We start from the raw sequence: 17,522 nt of genomic DNA on the forward strand, positions 1-17,522 counted from the left end.
TATTTATTTCACAGTTCCAAACTGATTCAATTCAAAGTTCAACAATTTATTGCACAGGATAATGGAATCTAGAAATCTATTAGTATTAGACAGAGCTTCAGATGAAGGACCTAACAACAAGGTATCTAAATAGCCAGGTAGGAAAAAAAAGATGATGAGTGCATAAGGAAAGGGGGGGGGGAGTTATATAATGTCCAAATAATATGTCAATTATTTAAACTACACAAGTGACTTAAATTAGTCCAGTTTGTTCCTCGCTTTTCGTAACACTAGCACTGTTTTGCTTTAGCTTTTTTTTGCCTTTTGTAGGGCAATTACAACAAAGGTTATTGTTGAGGCAATAACCCTTAAAATTGGGGTTAAGTAACTTCCCCAAGGTTACACAGCTAGTTGTGTGTGTGTGTGTGTGTGTGTGTGTGTGTGTGTGTGTGTGTGTGTGTGTGTGTGTGTTAAGTGTCTGAGGCCGGAACCGAACTCAGGTCCTCCCGACTCCGGGGCCAGCGCTCTCCTCACTGCGCCACCTAGCTGTCCCAATACTAGCACTCTTAAAAAGTTACCTGTATACTCTTTTCTGTGCATAATAGGTTTTTTTGTTTCTAATTTTTTCTTTCTGAATTTCTAAATATTTAAAGGAAAGTATCCTATGGAGAAATTATATAATTGTGTGTATGTGAGAGACAGAGAGAGAAATAAAGAATACTTTATAATATAAAGACATTTGCAAGTTTTATTTTATATAACTCTGGATTTTCATATATTTGACTTTACATATTTCATTAAATCAAAGTAATCACACATAGAAAAATATACCTATAATTATTTTTCCTTATCCTGGAGAAATCTTTTTTTTAGCAATCAGGGTTAAGTAACTTGCTCAAGGTTACATGGCCAGGTGTTTCTGGGTGGGTGCTAAGTGTCTGAGTCTGGGATTCGATCTCCAGGTCATTCTGACACTGGAGCCGGTGCTCTTACTCACTGTGCTACCTGGCCGCCCCCTGGAGAAATCTTTCATGAAAAGTATGTTCTAGTATATTACTAAAGTGGCAAGAATAGGAGCCAAGAAAAAGTGATTATTAATGCCACTATCAAAATTTTCCAGTTGTGTTACCTTGGGCAAGGAACTTAACCACTTCAGCACCCAGCCTCCTCATCAGTAAAAATGGACTAATAAGAATATTTGTCTTATATTGCTGAAATGATGAAATGAGATCACATCTACATATCACTTTGAAAAACTTAAAGCACCACATAAATGCCAACTGCTGTAATCATAAAACAAAGCCCCGAATTCATTTTGAATGTCCAGTCCCTTTCTGGACTACATTTGCCCAAAACTACTCTCAAATTAGGAAACTCCTCTATCCATTTAGTTTGGTGCCTCCATCGCAATTTATGGTCTTAGAGAGTAATCCAGAGCATTGAGAATTTAAATGACTTGCACAGGGCCACAGCACCCATATGTGTCAGATATGAACTCAAATCTTACTTGCTTCTTTTTTTTGTTTTTGGGTTTGTTTTTTTGGTTTTTGGAGGGGGGAAGGCAGGGCAATTGGGGTTGAGTTGCCCAAGGTCACGTGGCTAATAAGTGTTAAGTGTCTGAGGTGGGATTTGATCTCAAGACCTCTTGACTCCAGGGCCGGTGCTCTATTCACTGCGCCACCTAGGTGCCCCAGATCTTGCTTGTTTCAAAGTCTGTTCTCCATCTACTATACCATACTGTCCCTCCATAACTAAAAATCCAATAAACAGGACCTACCTAGATCATAAGGTTAAACCTAATCAATCACTTCTAACCATACTTCCAATTTTTAATGATCCCTTGTCTACATCATTATAAGATGATGAAAGTATTAGCAAGCTAACATTAAAGTTACTAGTTTAAGTGCACTATTTAAATAACTGACATTTTTTTAGACATCAAATAGTTGCCTTTCCCCCTTTATTTACCTACCTAGCACACAAGTTTTTTGTTTGTTCATTTGCTTTTCTGCCTCGTTATTTAGATGCCTGGTTGGTATATTCTGAATCTGTACCTCTTTCTGATCTTGATGAATGGAAAGATCTTATAATCTTACAAGAATAGTAATGTCTACAAACTAGTCTTGGGAAAAAAATAATTTTAAAAGTGATATAATTACAAAATAAATATTAAGGCTTGATTTAGATTGCATTCAATGCAAATTAAAATGCAATCAAGCATTTTTAAAAAATAGATAAAAAGTAATCCTATATACCACACTTGGATTTTATATATTCCAAGAGTGAAATGAAAATAAAGAATGGACTATCTTGAAAACTACACTGTTTCCAATATAATCTTTCTTTGATGATTCCAAAGCAACTTCTGCATCTAACAGGTTGCATTGTTATTTGAATAGCTATCAAATGTCATAATATAAGAAATACATTAGGGACACTTTCCTTTAGAGCTCCTCGTGTTTGCCGCTGCCGCCGGAGCGGGCTCCTTTCTCCTAGTTGGGGCACTTCATAACCGGCACCATGACGGTGGGCAAGAGCAGAAAGATGCTGAAGCACATCGACTACAGGATGAGGTGCATCCTGCAGGACGGCTGAATCTTCATCGGCACCTTCAAGGCCTTTGACAAGCACATGAACCTGATCCTGTGTGACTGTGATGAGTTCAGGAAGATCAAGCCAAAGAATGCAAAACAACCTGAACGTGAGGAAAAGAGGGTTCTGGGACTGGTGCTGCTTCGTGGGGAGAACGTGGTCTCTATGACCATGGAAGGCCCACCCCCTAAAGATACAGGCATTGCCCGTGTGCCGTTAGCTGGAGCTGCAGGAGGCCCTGGGATTGGCAGGGCTGCAGGTAGAGGTGTGCCAGCTGGTGTTCTCATGCCCTAGGCTCCTGCAGGCTTAGCAGGACCCATCAGGGGAGTTGGTGGGCCTTCCCAACAGGTGATGACCCCACAGGCAAGAGGTACTGTAGCCGCTGCTGCAGTTGCTGCCACAGCCAGCATTGCAGGAGCACCAACACAGTACCCACCTGGTCAAGGAACTCCTCCCCCACCCGTGAGCCGAGGGACACCTCCTCCAGGCATGATGGCTCCATCTCCTGGAATGAGACCTCCCATGGGTCCCCCAATGGGGATGCCCCCTGGTCGAGGGGCACCAATGGGGATGCCCCCTCCTGGCATGAGACCCCCTCCTCCTGGAATGCAAGGTCCCCCTCCCCCAGGAATGCGCCCACCAAGGCCTTAGGATTCCTCAGCTGCTGGGATGCTGCCTCTGACTTGAGGCTGTATATAGTTTTGTGGGCTTTTTGTATAAAGTGTGTTCCTTTTAAATTGATTCATAATAAACTCTTGGGGAGAAAAAAAAAAGAAATACATTAATTGAGATTTCTGAATGACAGAGCGCCTGATAGATCAGTTGTTTTGTTTTGTTTTTCTCCCACAAGAAAAGGAAGAAAAATCCAAATAATAAACATACACTGTTATTTGCACACAAATGTTGCCTTTCTAAAAGTGATAAAGGATACTAGGAAATTCAGTAATTGTATGGCAAGTATAACTACATTATTTTCTTGGGTAAAAAAACTAAAATAGTGTAGCATAATGGACAGAGTGCTGGCCTTGGAATTAGAAGACCTAGTTTCAAATCCCACCCTCTGACAAATACTGGGCCAGGAAAGTCACTTAACCTCTCCATATTCTTCAGTATTTCTTAAACTCACAGTTTAAGTTACCTACAAAACCACTGAAGCAGTTCCAAGTGGAAAAAGTTTAAGAACCCCTACTCTAGGCTAAGATTACAAATTGCAAGAATGAGCTAATCTATCTCTACCAATGGTAGAGTAAATTCCCTTATTGGAAGTTTCTTATACCAGTGAAGTCACAAGTCTAATCTCCATCTCTATTCACACACAATCATAAAACCTTTAAGAGATTTAGAAGCTAATTATATATCCTCTGTAATTTTTCCCACACTTGGTAGGAGAAACTTAAAATGTGTTGAAATTTCAAAAACAAACAAAAAAAATTTATGGGGGATGGAGTCAAGATGGTAGAGTAGAAACAGGACTTCCACTCGGCTCCTGCTCCCACCTCCTCCAATTAATGTAAAAAATGATTGTAAACAAACTTTGGAGCTACAAAACCCACAAAACGACAGAGAGAAGCTAACTTCCCAATGAAGAAAGTCCAGCAGGCTGGCAGGAAGGATCACCTACCCAGCAAAACTGAGTATCGTGTTTCAGGGGAAAATATGGTCATTCAATGGAATAGAGGACTTTCAAGCATTCTTGATGAAAAAACTAGGGTTGAATAGAAAATTTCACACTCAGAAGCAAGAGAAGCATGAGAAGGTAAACATGGAAAAGAAATCATAAGGAACTTATCAAAATTCAACTATTTACATTCCTACATGGAAAAAAAATTATAACTTATAAAATTTTTCTCAATATGAGAATAGTTGAAGAGAATATGTGTGTATATATGCATATATACATGTATATATACATATATGTCTACATAAGAGAGTATATGGGCATATGAATACATATGTGTATATATGTATACATAGATAGAGGGCACAGGATCAGTTGAATAGGAAGAGATTATACTTAAAAGGTGAAATTAAGAGGTGAGAGAGGAATATAATGAGAGATGGGGAGAGACAGAATGGGGGTAAATTATCTCACATAGAAGAGGCAAGGGAAAACTGTCACAATGGAGGGAAGAACAGGAAGGCAATAGGGAATGAGTCAACCTTATTCTCAATGAATTTGGCTTAGGGAGGGAATGACATACACACTAAATAGGGTATCTCACCCTACAGGAGAGTAGGGGGGAAGGGGATGAGAGAGGGGATGATGGAAGAGAGGGTAGACTGGGGGGGGGGAGTTGGAAGCACCCACTTTTGAAAGGGGACAGGATCAAAGTAGAGAATAGAACAAGTGGGGGGTGGGATAGTATGGAGTAAAATATAGACAGTCTTTCACCATATATCCACTATGGAAATGTTTTGCATAGCTACACATGTACAGCCTATATTGAATTGCTTATCTTCTCAGTAAGGGTGGGTGACAAGGGAGGAAGGGAAAGAATCTAGAATTCAAAGTTTTAAAATCAAATGTTTAAATATATATATATAATTATTATTATTATTATTTTACATGTAACTGGGAAATAAGATATACAGGCACTAGGGCATAGAGATCCACGATGCCCTACTGGAAAGTCGGAGAGGGGATGGAGTAAGATATAGGAGAGAGCAGATTGGGGGAGGGGATATTCAGTGGGATCACTGTTTTGGGGTGGTGGATATGGGAAAAATGGGGAGAAAATTTGTAACTCAAAATCTTATGGAAATGAATGATGTACCTAAAAAATAAAGGAGAGAGAAAAAAAATAAAGAGAATTACAAAGTAAAAAAAATTGTATGATACCAGCTCTATGAAAAGCTAGAAGATGTGATGGTTTAGAGTTTTCTTTAGCTTTGCCACAATATTCACAAAGGAAAATTATATGACATGGTAGAAGAGTAGACTTTTAATGTGTTTCTTATATTTTACCTCAAATTAAATTGTAAATATAGGGTAATAAATGAAATTCATCCATGCCCTTCACACACACAAAAACCCCCCCCAAAATCTTCAAATTGTGCTTTTTTTTTAAAGACATGGCCTGGATTTTACCCCTTTATTTCTTCCTTCCCCTGTGGAACAACATCTGCCTAATGTTACAGCTGCATCTAAGTCCCAATATAGCTTTTGGCAGCAAGGAAATCACTCAGGAGTACTGCCTGACTCAAGGCCCAAATTGTTTGCCTTTTTCCTGACTCTGCATGGTTTACCTTCCTGTAGAAAAGGAGGAGAAACATCCAGGCATTGCAGGGGGCAGCAAAGTCAAATACACAACTTCTGTTCCTCTGTCCAAATCTTCTTTAATCAAATGAACAAAAGTGTAATGTGGGGGGACACACTTCATAACCACAGAACTGTAAATCTCCTAAGGCTTAAATTTATCTTGTATGATGGAGAAAATAGAGGTTAAATTCTTGGAGGTTTTTCAACTATACATGAATTTTTTTGCCAATTTCCAACCCTCACCCCCTAAACACCCCATCAAGTAAGTGATTTAGGAGCTAAGAAATCAAATTGAAATTGAATGAGATGTGTTGAACTGAGAGGGCTTCATGAAGGCGAGGGCGAATTAACAATTGGAGGGACACTTCCAGCCTGAAGGGAAGAAGTCTGCCCAACTCCCAAATATCTATTGCAATCAAAACCTTAAATTCATGATAGACAGAACAATAATTAAGAAATCCAATGAAAAAGTACAGTATGACATCTTCCTCCCCCAAAATACACAAAAAGTCAGCCATGAACCCAAAAGCAATAGAAAAGAAGACTTCCAATGACCATTAGCAAAGCCAGCACCAGCATAAACAAACAGGTCAGCAGTTTCCCAGATCGTCATGATTGGAGATTGGACAGGAGTACAGATAGCCATGTGGGCTACAGATAAACTTGAAACAAAGGAGAGAAGAAAACAAAGCGCACGCATGCACACACACGCGCACACACACACACACACACACATTGATGTAGAAATATATCAAACTCAAAAGAGAAACAAACATGGGTAGAGAAGAGGGGTTAAGAGGGAAGATAATGCTAGAAAAGAGACTCAAGCAAAAACAAATAAATGCATGAATGAATGAATAAATGCTTCTGATTCCTGAATGGCCTCTGAAAAGGGGAAAAAAGAATAACCAAGAACTATAATCTAAAAAGAAACTAGAACCAGGCAGGATGTTGAAAAATGGATAAACAAATTGTATTAATTAATTGTAATAGAATATTATTACATTGAAAAACATGACAAAAGACACTATTTCAGAAAATCCTGGATAATATGAACTGATGCAAGTGAAATGAGCAGAATTCAGAGAATTTATACAAGGACAACATTTTAAAGAAAAACAATTCTGAAAGAATTAAGAATTTTCATCAATGCTATGACCAGTTCTTTATCCTGAAGACCTATAATGAAGCACAGAGTACCTACCTACTGAAAGAGAGGGCATGGACTCAAGGTATAGGAAGAGACACATTTTTGGGCAAAGTTATTATGCAGATTCATTTTACTTAATTATGCCTACACATTATCAGATTTTTCCTTCTACTGTTTTTAATTTGGGGAAGGAAAAAATGTTACAATGATGGTAATAATAAAGGATGCTGAATTTGAAATGTGTTTTTAAAACACACAGAAGTGAACAAAATGAAGTTCAGAAAGCATAAATAGGCAGAACCGTTTTGAAAGCAATGCATCATTTTTTAAACCAAGCTTTATGAAACAGAGATGTATAGAATAATTCCCTTTTTTTGGAGTGTTTTTTCTATATTAATAGCTAGCATTTATATACAGCAAAAATGTACAAGAATAGTCATAAGGACAAGGAATTTTTGATAATGTAACAAGAGAGGATGAGTAAAAATAATAAGAAGTACTTGTTCTACAGAGGGAACAGGAGGAGGGAATCTTTGGTAGCCAGGGAAGCCTAGGTTTACTGGAAATCTTGGGAAAACTGAAAGGAAACACAAAGGGTGTTTCAGTGGAGATGGACTAGGCCAACTTAGGAGATGTGAGTTCTACTTTTAATTCTGCCTATGCAATTTCCTATTTGACCTTTAGCAAGCCACGTTCACTGTCTCAGTTTCTTCTGTAAAATGAGAACAACTTTATAGATGAAGAGTTCAGCTGACAGAGCTGTTAGGATCATAACTGATGAGAAGGAAATCTGAAAAGTATGAAGTGTTTTACAAAGTTCATATTAAGGTAGTAATCTCAGGGCTGAGTGCAAAGACCTGACTTTGGACATTTCGTCTATGGGCCAGTGAAATTGCTCACACATTTTAGAGAAGCAGCAACAGGCTCAACTTCTGTCACATTCTTGTCTGTCACTAGTGGTATCATTTGGAAAGTCCCATTTCTAGAAACTTGATGGGATGGATATCATTGAAATTTACCTTCATGAGCACAGGAAAAAAACATGAAATGGGAAGGGAACTTAATACCATCTAATCCACAGCAGTATGACTAAGGATAGTGAGGCAAATAAAATTAAAGGGAACAAAGTAAAGAGCATCAATGAAACACTAAACAAATACAGAGAAGAGGGAGTTTAAGAAGCTTAAAACTGCACTGTCTTTGTGAATACCCTGTGTATATTTTAAAATAAACAAAACTGTGCATAATGAAAAATCATGGTTTCATAAGCACTCCTCTTTTTCTCTAATTGGTTGCACATAGAAACATGTTTGTTGATGTTTAGGCTCATCATTTTAAAGGAACACTTAATAATAAAAAAGTCATGTAATTCAACCTCCTCATTTTACAAATAAGAAAACTGAGGTTCAAAGAAGTGACCTTGTTCTAAGCCACAAAGCTAGGTAGTGAAAAGCCCAGGGCTACTAGAAACCATTTCTCCTAAACCCAATACTCTGTATAATATTTTCATTCTCCCTCCCTTCCTTTCTTTCTCTCTGTGTCTCTATCTCTCTCTGTGTCTCTGGCTCTGTCTGTCTCTGTCTCTCTCTTCTCCTTCTCTCCCCCTCTGTCTCTCTCCATCTCTCTCTTTCCAATCCTCCCTCAGTTCATTCATGCAACCATGTGGGGTTGTTTGGAGCAGGTTCTCTGGTTTCTTGCATCTCTATAAAAAGAAACCTTACATAGCTTGTGAATAATGGGCCCTATACCTGGCTGCCACACTTACCTATGTTTTCTCTTGTTAATCCTAGGTAGCTACAAGAGTCTGAACAGACATCAAAAAAGGATTCATTATAGGAATGGTTGAGAGGAAATCACTTCCTCCCAACACATCCCAGTGTTTTATGCCAGCAAATGACTGACTCCAATACCATCCTGAGGTAAAAGATGAGCAATCAGCTGACAGAAATTGAGTCCATCAGAAATCAGAGGGAGTTTGACAGAAAAAGAACACAAAATGTTGAAAACAGGAGAGCATCAGGAAGAATGCATGGAGAGAGAGTAGGAGGTGGCTGAACAAGGAATAAGCTGCGTATTAGAAGGGATATCGATTACCTAACGTATAAGTCACAAATGGAGGCAAAGAATATTATAATTTCTGCCTTTGCATCCCTAACACCTAGATCATGACTTACATGTAATATATCCTTAGAATTATTTGTTATATTAAACAAAGTAGAAGATTCTATTAGGGAAAAAAGTAACCACATAGTTCTAATCAGCCTTACATACACCTATGAGCAATATACATATACATGTATAGATGATGATTGGCATCTACATGGCCATCAAATTGTTCAAAGTTGGCCATTCCTGTTGTATTATAAGCAGAGCCAAAATAAGTCAATTTTGGTCTTATGGCAAGTGACATGAAATGTATGGTAAGGGAGTGAGGAAGTTTAATCTTGCTATTTTAATTAATTATCCTTGTTAATTAAGTAATAACTTCAGTAATTTGTAAGCTGCTATTAGCAGCTTCTAAATTTTGATACCCTAGAACAAGGTCCTCTAATTACCCTACTTTGTTATAGAACTAATCAGAGGATTTATGGGAAATATCTACCCTGCTGAATGAGTTCTTTGACAGAAATAATGTGGGGTGTTATGTAATATGGATTCACAATTAATAGGTAATAGTATGAAAGGAACAAAAAGAGGTAAAAGAAGAGAAGTAAAGAGAAAGAAGGAAATGATTATTTGCAGCAATAGAACAATTCTAATTCACTTTTGTTGGAGTTTTTCCAAATAATGCTTTAAACTATTAAATTCTGTTGATTAATTTCTTTTGTAAATTACACATACAACAAAGCAGAAGAGGGGATTGTCGTTGCTGTTAACAGAAAAAATGCAGAGACATTTTAGAGGAAAAATAAAACAAATATATCTGTGAAATTCATATTTTATGAAAATGAAGGGTAAGAAAAATAAAATCATTTTTACCATGAAATTATTCTGGTATTCACAAACCTAAGAATAAAATGCTAAAAAGTGCAGTGATTTACCAAAATGTATGATTACAGCTAGAGCTTATAGGAATAGCTAGAAATAAAATGGGAAGCACATAGTGTATATTAAATGTGGTATTTTTCCTAATTTGGGGTTTTAGATATAAATGAACTATTTCTGACTAAAGAAAGCATAACACAGCTGGAACCAAGATAGCAAATTATAGATCACTCACCTCAGATGTGCACATACCTACAGGGAAACATTAAAATAATTTTAACCATCAAATATCATAGTTAACAGCAGGGTTGAGGCTAATTTCACTTTTAAGGCAAGGCTGTCAGTCAAGTCAAAACCGATGTTCTATATTTTCCAAAGAAAGATTAAGATTTACCTTCACAAAGTTTCTGTTTTATTACTTCTCTTATTTTGGAAATTGCGATGTAATCTTCCACATAAAAGACATAGGTCGATGAAGGCTTATTGGCGATGGCTCTAAGTTCAGCATCTTCAGTTTCTGAACCAACACCAATGGCAAACAAAGTTATTCTATTGTCTCTAGCAGCTTCTGCTGCATCTTTCACTTCATCTTGGGATTTGCCATCAGTAAGAACAACTGCTATTTTGGTTAGAAATCTTGGTGATTTAGCAAAAAGATGGTCAAGAGCAAACTGAATAGCTTTTCCTGTCCTTGTGTTGCCACCCAAGTAATGAAGGGATTCCATTGCTTCCATTAATTTCTCTCCAGATTGGTGGCTTCCCAGGGGAATCTCAAGTACAGGATAATCACTGTACTGTACCACGCCGACCTGAATAAATTTTGGCCCTATATCAAAGTTATTTGATATATTGACAAGCCATTTTTTTACTATTTCAAAGTTTTCTGGGCCAACACTATAGGAACCATCTAAGATGAACACCAAGTCTGTTGGAGCTGTTCTGCAACCTAAAACAAACCAAACAAACAAATACATATGTATGTATGTATTATGTCAGTACCTCCCCTCCCCCCAAAAAAGGAAAAAAATAACACCAGGTGATTTTAGAAATATCACAATATATAAGAATTTCAAAAAATTTCACACTTAACAATTGTCCTCTCAGCTGGCTTGGGGATGAGGGGGTGGTTTGTGGTTATCAAAACAGACAGGAGTAAACTAATAGTAAAGCAAATAAAGGTTTTGCTATATAATAATTACTCCTGTGATGGTCACCTTAAGGAATGATTGCACTCTTATTTTGAAAGAAAAAGTACTTCACTGTCTTCTGGGAGAGGAAGGAAGGAAGAAAAGGAAGGAAGAGAAGGAAGGAAGAGAAGGAAGGAAGAGAAGGAAGGAAGAGAAGGAAGGAAGAGAAGGAAGGAAGAGAAGGAAGGAAGAGAAGGAAGGAAGGAAGGAAGGAAGGAAGGAAGGAAGGAAGGAAGGAAGGAAGGAAGGAAGGAAGGAAGGAAGGAAGGAAGGAAGGAAGGAAGGAAGGAAGGAAGGAAGGAAGGAAGGAAGGCATTTGCTAAACTCCTACTCTGTGCCAGGCACAATGCTAAGTGCTTTAAAAATATTAGTTCATTTGATCATCACAACAATGCTGAGAGGTAGATATTATTATCTCCATTTTGTGACTGAGGGAACTGAAGCAAACACAAGATCAGTGACTTGCCCAGGACCATACAGCTAGCATCTGAGGCTTCATTTGAACCCAGGACTTCCCAGAACTTTATCCATGTTGCATCCTGGCTGCCTCAGTCACTCTGCTAAGTAGACAGACTATGGGATTCAGAGACAGGATGACATGGTTTAGCGGCAACCTCATTGGCATATACACTATGGCTGCTAGCACAGGTTCTTAGAACTGCTTTACTAGAAAAGATAGCTATTTAAAGGATCAACAATATTTTTTAAATTATATTACTAGTCCAGGGGAAAACTCAGCACCCTGAGCTTCAGAGAAAATACAAGCAGAGAAATAAAGACCAGCAGACTGTGACTGCCTGTATCAACTACACACTTTACATACATCCCTGGATGGAGAAGAGTCTTTACATCTGAGAAGTCAGGGAGCTCTGAACATATGGCCACTCAGAAATTGGACCAGGGGACCACGAGATCCTTCTCATAAGCCCCCAAAACAAAATACCAACTCAGAGTATATAGGCTTCTCAGAGCCAGAAAGCATCACAACCCTCTTGACTCAGTGCCTAATTAGAAATTAGCAAAAGGTGTGAAAGCCTTCCTACAATCAAGATTCCCCTAAGCAAGCTTGCCTTAATGGGTTCCAGGTGAGGCCTATTAATGGGGGGGGGGGGTGGAGAGGAGATCTTAAATACTATTAACATTACCCCTGGATTAAATCCTGTCCCAAACACTCATGGCTGTGTGAACCTGGACAGGACACTCTAATCTTTGATGAAATGAAGATAATGATAACCATAGCACTCAGCTCACAGGATTATTATAAATCCCAAATGAAATAATGTATGTAAAGTATTTTGCAAACCTCAAAGTATAGAAATGTCACTTATTCTTCTCAACACTATTTTATCCTTATTCTCAGTAATATGTGTACTCCCTCTGCTGGTACAGAGCCCAATTAATTTATAAATTTCTATCCTGTTTGATTTTTGTCCACGTCCTTCCATAGAGGATCTATGCAGCACGCTAGCCTTCTTCCTCTCAAGATCAAGTCTTTTGCTCTTTTGTGAACAGCGTTACAACACCAGCACCATTCATCTATCCTCTATTCTTTGTTCTTGTTACAACAAAACCCACCTTCTGTTCCAGTTATATATGACCATGGTGTTGTGAAGTATTTTCAATTTGGACATTGCAAGTGACATAGCATTCTACTAAAAGTGGAATCAAGGTGTACTGATACCTGGTTGATTTAATTCTCAACAATCCTCAGTAATTTCAGACCTTCATTAGTCTCTTAAATTACTCCAATAGCCACCTTACTATTTTCTTATATGATGTTGTAAAAAAAGAGTATTGACTTTAGAGAAATGGGATTTGAATTGCAGTTTTACTACTTCCTGCCTCTGTAACCTTTGGCCAGTCCACTTAACTTCTCAGGGCCTCCTCATTTGTAAAAAAAAATGAACAAGTTAGATAGATTCTGTAACATCAAATGCCCCTTCCAGCTTGAAATCTATGATCCTGTTATTCTTCCTCCAGTATCTTCCCAACTCTTATCCACCCTTCATGATACTGACAGATTAATCTCCCTTACTTTTCAGATCTGATCAGATCACTCAAGTGCTCAGAAACCTTTAGTTCCATAGACTATAGAAGAATATCTAAACCTTCCCATAGTCTACAGAATACTATCTAAACTCTTTAGTCTGTCATTCAAAGATCTCCAAGATTTAACTCCCAGCTGCCAATTTGGCTTTTTCCTTCTCTCCCATTATTCTTTTTCTCATGCCCTATGCTATACAAAGCCTGGCCTAATCATCTTTTTGATAAGAATATCTCACATTTATTCACCATTATATTTTTCATCATGCCATTAACCATATCTGAAATGTACTACCCCCACCCCAATATTTGCTTGTTGCAATCCTACTCTATAAAATTTCCCAAATGGCCCTAGCCATTAGAGGTCAGAAGTGGGCTCTTCATTTTTTCTAAACTCTTGTAGCACTCATAATATTCTGATCTGTACCATTGTTACATGTATATATTTCTTACCTTCTCTACTGGACTGTAATCTCCTTAAGTGAAGCAGAAACTTTTTAGAATTTATCTTTGAATCTCCTTCAACACCTAACACTTTTCTGCACAAAATATGCACTTAAAAATGTTGGTTGAATTAAACTGAACTAGTCTTAGTGTCCAAAACTCTATCTCCGTGTCTGTTATTTTCTCTATTAACTATAATATTCATCATCATACAATGGTAACTATTCTGGCATACTCTTGGATTTATTCTGACAAAAAAACATTAAAAAGTGATATTATTATATGAGCATATGATATTTGAAAAACTCAAAATATACAATCACTGTTAAGAATTTTTTTTTCAAAATTTTGCCTCTACATATATCATTCCTAAATGTAGCAATAGAAATGCACTGCATGTGGGAATATTGCACCCAGCTCTGGTAGTCTCTATAAAATCCATTCTGGGCAGAGTTATAGGGGTGAGGACATCACAAATGAAAATATTCCAGAGTAAGTTCAACAGTGACTGCTGGTACAAAGCATGTTCACACCTCCCAAAATACAATGCTGCTGTTATCTTTGGAAAAAGACAAAAGTGATAGGTAATCTCCACATTAAGAGAGCTATTGAGCACTTATGTTTCCCAAATATTATAAAAACTCTGAATGTGTAGACCTGCCCTTGTTCACACATCACCTCACTCTATGGTTTTGTTTTTTCCCCTAGGGTGATGAATTATACTTGGTGTTCTCCAATGTCTTTGCCTGTCTCCCACTAACAGCCACAAAGTATATGTTTCATTCTTACATGGTTAGCCAATAATATGGGTGCAAAAACAGTCACTGCCATCTCTATTCCCAAATTCTGAGCAAGTCTATCTGTAGAATCTGGCACACTCCTCAAATTTCAGCCTATGCTTGTCATGTTTGCCAACTATGTGATTTGATCTATTTGATATATAGACATTATACTTTTTTTTCCCCTCAACAGAATGGTTATTTTTCAAAGTCTAAAAAGGCAAAGCTCAGAAGAAATGCCACTGAGATTGGAAAGAGTGCAACTTTTTAAACTATGATTTAGAAACATGGTTGCTACTAGATTTCCCAGGAGAACTTTACCAGACATCATTACTTATAGCCCTATATCTCTGAGGCAGTTCTTGGTACAGTTCACTTAGGAATCAAGGATGACTGATTTTTATGGGCTTCATCTCAAGGTTACTTTTAAGAGTCATCTTGTGGACATGGAAAACAATGGAATGACCTGTGTTTTTCATTATGTTGCAATGTGGAAACAAAGGTGATATGGAATTAATTCCCCTAAAATGGTGTCAGAAATCCTTTAGTTTGAGTTTCTTTGCCATTTTTATATTCAAACTGTAGCAAAAATAAACTGTATAATCATCATTCTTACTTGATCTTATTTCACCATCTTCAGCTGATACAAAATCCTGAAGCAAGAGAATGAGAATTACTTGAAGATATTTTGTGTGGTAAGCCATGTAGGTGATCTAGTCCTGAATATTACAGTCTTCTTTACCTGGGGGATAAAAACAAAACATAAAAATTTTAGTTCCACAAGAATAGTTGAGAAACCTCATGGCACAATGGATTAAAAGCTGCCCTTGAAGTCAAGAAGAGGAGGGTTCAAGTCTAGCCTCTTATACAAAGTGGTCAGGAGTGACCATGGTGGAATCACTTAACTTCTCAAGGATCCAGTCAAGGCTTTAAGAGTATAAGTTACAGAGATAACAGTTTGCAATAGTGGAGAGAGAGGCTCACCAGAAGCCAAGTTGAAATTATAGATCCAAGGTAAGAAACAAATCAAAATAAGCAAACAAAATGTTGAGGTTTGTTTGCTCTTTTAATTTGCCTTTCCCAAATTCATAAGTTCAGTAAAACAAATAAACTTCAGTTTCTTTCCAAAGATAAGACTTGTAAATAGCTGTTATTTACAAATCTATCTTTACTCAATTAAACATATATTAAGCACCTACTATAAAGGCTGCTCTTTTAGGTACTAGGATATAAAAACAAAAACTATACCATTCCTGCCTTCAAAGAGTTTACATTCTATTTGGGAGGTGGAAGAGGAAGTAGTATATAAGGAAATGACATATACATGGCTAAGTATAGAAATCCTTGTTACATGTATAATGAGTTAAAGGGTGGAGTAGAGTAATGAGAGAAGAGCGTCTAGACAAAAAGAAAGACTAAGTGAGGAAGAAAACATTAATAAATGGGGGGGGGGAAGAGCAAAAGGTGGATCACTAAAGACTACAAGAAGGTGACATATGAGCTGAGTCTTCAAGGAAATAGAAAAGCAAGGAGAACTTGAAGGGTAGAAGATAATGAAAATAAATCAACAGAAATCAAAGATGAAATGCCATTTTGGGTAATAGCTAGTTCTTTAATTGGACTGGAATGTGGTATCTATGAAGAGAATTATAGGAAATATCTTAGCACCCATATGGTCAAGTCCTGAAATAAATGGAAGCCATGAATTGAGGAATAAATAAATTATTAAATTAAATTAAAATAAGGGGCAGCCAGGTGGCTCAGTGAGTAAGAGCTCTGGCCCCAGCTGTTAGGAGATCTGGTATCGGTTCCAGCCTCAGATACTTAACACCCACACAAAATCACTGGCCATATAACCTTGAGCAAGTTACTTAACCCCGATTGCTTTAAAAAAATTAAATTAAAATAAAATAAAGTCACTAGTTGAGATAATATAGTAGTAAACCTGTCATCCTGGGGGATATCCAGTTGATTTCCCAACCAAAGAGACCCATGAAAAAGTTTTTATAATTTTAGGAGGAGAGAAGGAGCAGGCAGTATGAGGTAGCAAGGCATGGTCATGAGACCCCAGTGACCATGGGCAATCCAGGCACGGGAAACCACTTCATTATGGCTGTTTGGCCCATCATGCTATGAATCCCAATGGAAAGGGGTAACAAAGTCTAGGGGGAAACTTGGCTTGAACTGGTTTTGGTTACCAGAAAAGATTCTGAGGTGGAGGCTTGAAGATTCCAGGAGAGGGGTTTAAAGTGTGGCTCAGCTCAACCTAATCTCATTATCTTAAGGATGGGGATGTAAGGACATTACTGGAATTTTTACATTGTCAGGATGACTAAGAGGTTGAGGTAGTTCATATTACAATTTCAGCATTAACAATTTTCCACCATTACATTAAAATTATATTAACAATTTTGTCAATATCAATATGAAACAAGACTAGAAAAAATATCTCAAAGGCAGATTGTGATTCAGTGTTTATTTTTTTAGTGTTTGTATTTTATCCTAGAAAATAAGGAATCATTAAAGATTTTGGAGCAGGGAGGTGATCTGATCAGACTTGTGCCTTAAGAGGATTATTTTGACAGCTCTGTGAAGGACAGATTAGAAGCAACAGACTAGAAGTATGAAAAAGAGGCTATTATAATATCCAGTTAAGGGATGATGGCTGGAATTAGAAAGTAGCAGTATCAACAGGAAGGGGATAGATGCAAAATGATGATGTGATATAGAACTAAAGGGACTTCAAAACTGACTACTTATGGGTGTGGGAAGAGTGAGTGAAAGGGAAAAAAAAAAACCAAGACTCTTAGTATTCAAACTAAGGTGACTGGGAGCAAGATAGTACAGTCAATAGAAATAAACTATCATAGAAAAGAGGATGGATTTAGTGAAGGAAGGGAATGAATTATTCAAGTAGAGAGGTCCATCAGGCAGTTCTAAATTCTTAAGCAAAGTTTACTTGAAGTGGTCAGATTTTAAATGTACTAGTAGCAGGATTGGGGGTAGGGAACTGGGAGAAACCCAAACTAATTATATACCTAAGTATAGGACTCCATCTCTTTTTCCCTCTAAATTGAGAATAATGTGTATTGACCAATGGAGTC

The 17,522-nt window shown here is 37.5% G+C and overlaps 1 protein-coding gene and 1 pseudogene across 1 annotated transcript in view; one reads left to right on the forward strand and one right to left on the reverse strand.

Moving 5' to 3' along the window:
- The window catches only part of COL21A1 (collagen type XXI alpha 1 chain), a 252,989-nt gene that overhangs the window by 136,654 nt on the left and 98,813 nt on the right, over positions 1–17,522 (reverse strand). The window contains exons 2-3 of the mRNA XM_069070650.1: positions 15,035–15,160; positions 10,360–10,911 (exon numbers count right to left, since the gene is read on the reverse strand). Of these exons, the coding sequence (XP_068926751.1) occupies positions 10,360–10,911; positions 15,035–15,122 (640 nt within the window). The 5' untranslated portion in view covers positions 15,123–15,160. The remainder of the gene's footprint in view (positions 1–10,359; positions 10,912–15,034; positions 15,161–17,522) is intronic.
- On the forward strand, positions 2,386–3,348 carry LOC138148028 (small nuclear ribonucleoprotein-associated protein B' pseudogene; annotated as a pseudogene).

The sequence above is a fragment of the Petaurus breviceps genome, unplaced genomic scaffold (assembly GCF_028583685.1).
Source record: "Petaurus breviceps papuanus isolate PSGF00001 unplaced genomic scaffold, PetGlider_PUasm1.0 90822, whole genome shotgun sequence".
In the NCBI taxonomy this organism is placed as follows: domain Eukaryota; kingdom Metazoa; phylum Chordata; class Mammalia; order Diprotodontia; family Petauridae; genus Petaurus; species Petaurus breviceps.